The sequence below is a fragment of the Centroberyx affinis genome, unplaced genomic scaffold (genome assembly GCF_046629955.1).
Source record: "Centroberyx affinis isolate AG114_WGS23_722 - 3 ecotype Tasmania unplaced genomic scaffold, CSIRO-AGI_Caff_v1 ptg004202l_1, whole genome shotgun sequence".
Classification (NCBI taxonomy): Eukaryota; Metazoa; Chordata; class Actinopteri; order Beryciformes; family Berycidae; genus Centroberyx; species Centroberyx affinis.
In genome coordinates this window covers 1-6,618 of record NW_027281950.1, presented here as the reverse complement: position 1 = coordinate 6,618, position 6,618 = coordinate 1, and the positions used below count along the sequence as shown (strand labels likewise).

At 39.4% G+C, this 6,618-nt stretch overlaps 1 protein-coding gene across 1 annotated transcript; it reads right to left on the bottom strand.

Moving 5' to 3' along the window:
* Positions 1-306: 306 nt before the first annotated feature.
* LOC139664061 (proline-rich protein 14) lies at positions 307-4,245 on the bottom strand (the record flags this gene model as incomplete). Its single annotated transcript, XM_071542881.1, has 3 exons — positions 307-1,422; positions 2,379-2,527; positions 4,174-4,245. Coding segments are annotated over 3 exons (373 nt in total), but the record flags the coding sequence as incomplete, so codon positions are not given.
* Between the last annotated feature and the right edge of the window lie 2,373 nt (positions 4,246-6,618).

The following is a 6,618-nucleotide window of genomic DNA, read 5'->3' as shown; positions in this document are numbered from 1 at the left end:
AAATTTTTATAAGCACACTGTAAAAATTAAAGAATTTAAATCTTTAAGTGTACTTAAACTGTACAAAAAGCAAAATGTAAAAAATGATTTTTTGCAGTGCATACACTGTAAAAACGGGTTAAAAAATCTAAGTGTATACACTTACATTTTACACATCATTTTAGCATAGATTAAAAAAGAATCTTACAATTTTACATTTTTTTTCAAACGTGCACTGTAAGCAGACTGTTTAAAACAGTTACATGTTCCACAGTGTATGCTAAATAAAAATGTAGAAATCAAATTTTTTAACCTTTTTTTTTACAGCGTACCCTTAAATTTTTTTTTAAGTATATATACTATAAAAAACAATTTTACATGTCAATTTTTGGAAGCATACACACCACTTCCTTTTATTAAAAATACACTGTAAAAAACGGAACTGTTTTAAGCATATATGCTTAAAACACAATTTTTTGTTTGATAAACAAAAATCAAATACACTGCAAAAAAAAGAAAATCCCCCGCCAAAAACCGAAAGCCCCGCACTCGTTAACGGCAGTACCGCGGCGAAGCGATGCTAGCTCGGGCACTAGCATCATAGCAGCTATTTATAAAACTTTAACGCTGAGCTAGCTAGGTGGCTAAGCTAACGTTTTTTCACAGCTTAAGAGGAAGTAAAAGAAGAAGAAAAAAAACAATATACAAACCACAGGATTTGAGCTAGCAGCGACACATGAAGTGACATCATTGCTGACGTCATCACTCATGCTCAGAGTCACAACTTGATTTTGAAAAAAAATCCCAGAATTCTTGCTGGGGAAAATGGAAAATAAATTTAATTTGAGGAAGGGGGAAACAGGAAGTGGTACATCATACAGGAAGCGTCATCATCAGTGACATCATCACCGTCCCTGCTTTAAATTCATCTTGAAAAGTCATTTTGAAAATTTCCCAGATTCATGTGGGGAAATGGAAAATAAGGCGGATATTCTGTGGCCCAATCCCAAACCTCCGATGTTATGTGTTTACAGGACAGTTTCAGCCTGTTTTCTTTGGCTGTTTGTAAAATTTGAAACAGCAAAAAAGCTGCGTGAGCAGAGCATCCCACAGGTTATTTCTACCCCCCCCCTCCGTTAGAAGTGTCCCCACAGATTGATTTGGAGTGAGACTTGGTGGTGGGAGGAGCTGTTTGGGATCTGGCCTAAGAGTTGGTAAAAAAAAGTTGGACTGGAGGAAAGGGGGGGAAGCAGGAAGTGAAACAGGAAGTGGAGAGAGACAGGAAGTGATGTCACAGCTGGTCAAGGCCCTGGCGGGACAGGAAGTCTTCAAGCGCGCTCAGTCGCTCCACCAGCATCACATCCAGGTCGTTGTCGTCGTCGTGGCAACGTCTCCGAGCAGCCGCACGCTTACGAGGCGCAACAGAGACAGGAAGTCCCGCCCCTTTTTTAAAACAAAGACAATAGGATTAATGATATTAATTTTTTTATATTTATAGTTTTGTTTCTTCAACATTCCTTTCTCCAATTTTTTTTCTTTTCTTTCTTTTGTTTTTTTCTTTTCCCTTTCCATTTTTCCATCTATTTTCCTTTTATGATTTTTCTGCCTATTTTTACCCCCTCTTGTTCTACTTTTAATTTTATTCTTCCACCTATTTTCCTTACATTCTTTTTCCATTTTTCCTCAATCATTCCTTTATTTTCTCGTCTTTTTTTTTTTTAGGATTTCTCCACCTATTGTTCCCCTGAGTTTTATTCCATTTTCTCTGAGATATTTGCTCATTTGTCCTTTTTTTCTCTCCATATTTCGCATTATTTTTCTAACTTATCCCATTATTTTTCTCTAATTTCGCCCAAAAAGATTTTTCTAATTTTCGGGTTAGGGTTATTTTCCCCCAAAACTTTCTCCAATTTCTCACCAGATTTTCTCAAATTATTCACCAAATGTTCCATTTTTTTTTTTCAAATTTCCCCCCACATTTCCTCAAATTGTAATATTTCTCCATATTTTCCAATGTGGAGGAATTTTTGTTGCAAACATTTTGTTGCAAAATAGAGAAAAAAGGCAGAAAATTCCCGTAATTTCCTCCCCATATTTTTCTAAATCTTGCTTTTATTTTTCTCCTTTTCTAATTTTCTCAATTTATTTTCCCTCCATTTTCTCTTTTTCCTCCCCAATATTCCCTCAATTTCTTCAATTTTACTTATTTTTGTCTTATTTTACCCCGTATTTTTCTCCACAATTTTGTCTGGCTTCCTATAATTTTTCTCAAAATTTTCCTGAAATTTCTCTAAATTTCAACATATTTTTGTCTTCAAAAATATGTTTTCCCTCCATTTCCTCCCTGTATCTCCTCTATCCCTCCCTAACAGAAACAAAACCCCTGTTTCCCAGCATGCCTTGCTGTGTGTTGCTGGTGGGCGGGGCCTGTGTCTGGCTCCGCCTCCTCCTCCTGGGCAGAGTGAAGTCCTGAAAGAGGAGCAGCCGCCTCCTCCTCTGCTGGCCGAGCAGCAGCTCCCCCCGCTCCTCAAAAATCGTCTCCAGACTCCTGAAACCACAGAAGAAGAACACAGGAAGAGGTGAAGCGAAGGAGAAAGAGAGAAAACAGGAACATTTTGAGAAATAGAACAAAAAATGAGGAAAAGGAGGAAGTGAAAATGAGAACAAAGAGGAAAAATGAGAAAATAAAAGACAATGGAGGAAAAAGGAGGAAAAACAAAGTAGGAGGAGGTGAAAAAAGGTGGAGGAGAAAAACGAGAAAAAGAAAAAGTGAGAGAAAACGAGAATATGGAGGAAAAAGCAGGTAGGAGGTGAAAAATGTGAAGAATGAGGAGGTGAAGAGGAGAAAAAATGAGAAAGGAGGGAAAACAGGAGGCAGGACGTAAAACAAAGTAGGAGGTGAAGAGGAGAAAAAATGAGAGAAAAAGGACAAAACCGGAGAAAGGAAAAACAAGGGAAAACAAAAGAAAATGGAGGAAAAGAGAAGGTGAAAAGAGGAGAAAAGGAGGAGAAAGGAGGTGTGAGGAGGTGAAGAAGAGGGGGAGGAGAAAGAAGAAAGAGGAGAAAATGGGCAAGAGAGTTTCACTTTCAACAGAAGGAAAGAAGAAAATTATACTTTCTGGTGGAATTTGTCATTTTTGAAGTGATTTGTAGTTTTTACTCTGCGACAGGATGGTATGTTGGACGGCTGATTTGTCATTTTTAAAGTTGGATTTGTAGTTTTCACGTGGAATTTGTAGTTTTTAAAGTTGGATTGTTGTTTTTAAACCTTTTCTCCTGTGGATAAAATGGTCCATCAGCTTCACGTTTTCCACTACTAGTTAAGTGCAGGGGAGGGTTGATCCTGGATCTGTGGCAACGGGCAAATTCTGCCTCCATCGGCAACAGGTCGGCACTGAGAGAAGTGACATCATCAGGCACGAGAGTTGCGCTCTTCCTCCTCGTTCTCCAGCAGGTAGGCTGGCTTGTAGCGTAGAACCCTACAAGCCATCCTGAAGAACATGTGGAGATGTTTCTGAGACGTTTTGAACAAACCACAGCTGTGTTGTTTTCACCTCTTTTCTCAAGCTTGTTGTCGAACTCGGACCGAGTCGAAGCTCCTCCCGACCCGTTCGGTAGCGTTTCATTTTTTTAAAACTAGCTTGTCTCCTCTCTCGCTTTTTGAGAGCGGCGTTCTCCACCTCCCGTCCCTGAAAATAATTCTCATAATGGCAGATTCGACGAAGCGAGCGAGTAAACTTGCTACCTACCACCTCACTTGTCTTTGTGGGACAATTTGTGGGGAAAATCTGGCAAAGCGAGACTGGTAAGCAGGTACGTTTATCTTTATGTCACTAGGTTTGTCTTTTGGGGCTTCCGCAGTCCAGCAGCTTTGCTGTGGGTTTATTTACAAATGCGTTGCACCGCCTGGTGGTCGGAAAATCACTTCGTGTAGATTTAAGTAGCACATGTACTTTTCAACCAGGATTTGTAGTTTTTAAGGTGAAATCTGTAGTTTCGAACTGGAATTTGTAGTTTGAAAAGTGAAATTTTGTCATTTCTCAGTAGAATTTGTAATTTTTATAACTGGATTTGTAGTTTTTCTACCTGATTGAAGTTGAAGATTTATAGTGTTTAAACTGGATTCATAGTTTTATTTGGAGTTTTCAAAGTGGGATTTGTATTTTTTTTTGTAGTTTTCTTGTAATATTCTACCTGTTTGCAGTAGGAGATTTGTAGTTCTTGTTTGTGTAAATTTCCTCCAGACTGAACTCTTTCTTCTTCAACCTGAAGAGAGAGAGAGAGAGAGAGAGAGAGAGAGAGAGAGAGAGAGAGAGAGAGAGAGAGAGAGAGAGAGAGAGAGAGAGAGAGAAAAAACAATGTTAACATTTGACCTTAGCACTCCTCTTCCTATTGGACCCCTAAAAATCAGCCAGGCTGCTATTGTATTTGCTGGAATTATTCTTTCTTTCTTTTTTCTGCTAAAAGTATCTGCAGCTCAGAAACCATAAGTCCAACAGCAGCCATATTTGGCAGGTGGGCTCCTATGGCCCACCACTACTGAGGCAAGGCAGCCCATGCACATTGGCCAGATGGTGGCGCTATAACAAGCAACTTTACATTTTGGCCAATAACTTCTGAACCGTGTGTCATAGACTGAAAATTCTTTTCTTTGGAATGTGCCGAGTCCAACCCACAGATCACTTTCAAGCCGTATGTCCTAGAGAGCTGAAACTTTCAGGACATGTCGGCTGAAGTGAGATAAATCTTTCGTACACTGGTTCCTCCCCTGATTCTGACATCTCCCCCCTCTGTTTACAGCAAAAACTGCCTGTAATCCCACAGTGATGTCCTCCTAAACCGTACGTTACAGGGAAAAAACAACATGATTTTTGAAATAGTCATACCTTAATTAGTAAACAGCCCAAAATTATAATGATATCTTGTACTGAGCGTACAGTAGATGGAAATGTGCAGCTGCAAAGAGTTTGATAAATTGACAATGTGATATGTTCAAGATAATTTGATCAATCTTCATCAAACTAAATACAAATGATGTCTGCACTGTCAACATGATGTCTGTAAAGCCATGTGTAAATTGATTAATGTGGGGCACTAATACAGTTATAATATTCTTTCTGACTGGACTAGCACCTGTGACCTGTCACTCGTCCCTTTGTTTTGTTTCCTCACTGTGACTCACAGCAAAGTGGAAGTTGGCAGAGTGAAGCTCAGGTCTTTGGACCACAAGGTCGTGAGTTCAAGCCCCTGATGAACTGTGACTGTTTTGAAGTTTCATGAAAAGTAAATCGACACTAAATCACACAGTGCAGAAAACTCAAAGTGTTTGACATCGTCTGTCGATGGCAAAATACCTGAATGGCATCACTGATGGGGGCGTGGCCAGACCTTTCCACCCATAGAGAGCAGTGCAGCAGCAGTTTTCTGGCCCATGTGACTTACTGTTGTTTTATTTGTTAATGGAGAGCACTACAATGTTCTATAAAGTGATTAGCACTGTCTGTCTGTCAGTAACAGGCTGCAGTATCACAATAGTAAGTCAGTAAACCTGTAACAGGTGTTTGGCTCAGTAGGTGAAGCATCAGCCTTCCTCCTCAAAATGCCCGGCCCCGACTCACCGCTGCACAGCAGCTATAATTATTATTATTCAATTTCTGCCCTAAAGGTATCTGGATCTCAGAAACCATAAGAGCTACAGTGACCAAACTTGGCACATAGGTCCAAAGTCTCAGCCGCTACTCAGGCAACGAAACCCAAGTCAATTGGTAACGAAACATGCCCTGACACAAAATTGGCCATAAGTCCTTGACCATTCATCTAATTAAGCTAAAATTCATAACACATGTTGAGGAGTGTTGCTTGAGCACGCCCACAAAAGCATTTGGAGTTCCATCACTAGTTGCCCCTACAAATGCAAAAAGTTTATATCTCATAATTGATTGAATGAATTTTTATGAAAGTTTGTACACATGGTCTAGGATCACGTCCAAGTCGATGTAATTGAATAAAGGAGTGCACCGATACAGTTAAAATGCTCTTTCTAAGGCTTTAAACGGCCTATAGGTTGGACAGGCTCATGACCTGGACCATCCTGTGTCTCCTCACTGCTAAGCTTGTGTTAACTAATCATAATGTTTCTCATTTTTGGACAAATGACCATATTGTGCTCGGACCCGTCCGTTATATTTTTCATTTATTATTCTGTTCTCTTTGTCTTTTCTCTTTCCTTCCTCCCTTAATCCCTCCCTCGTTTCCACCCGTTTTCTTAAATGTTTTCGATTTCTCCTTTTTTAGGCCGATTCTTCCTTTTCTTTCTTCCTTTACACTTTCAATGATCCATCCTTCATCTTTCCTCCCATTTTTAACCATTTTTGATTATTTTTCTTCCTTTTTTAGACCCATTGTTCCTTCCATCCCTCTTTGCTTCCCTCCGTCCTCCCCTCTTCTTTCCCTTTTTTCAATCATTTCCAACTGTTTGCTTTTTACTTTTCTGATTATTATCCCTCATTTTTCAGCCCTTTTTCCCCATTCCCTTCCTTCATTCCCCTTCTTTTCTTCTTTTATCGTTTTCTTTCCCTTTCTTGGACCTTTCCTCCCTATTTTTTATGGGTTTTTTTTTAACCTTTTTCAAAAGGTTTT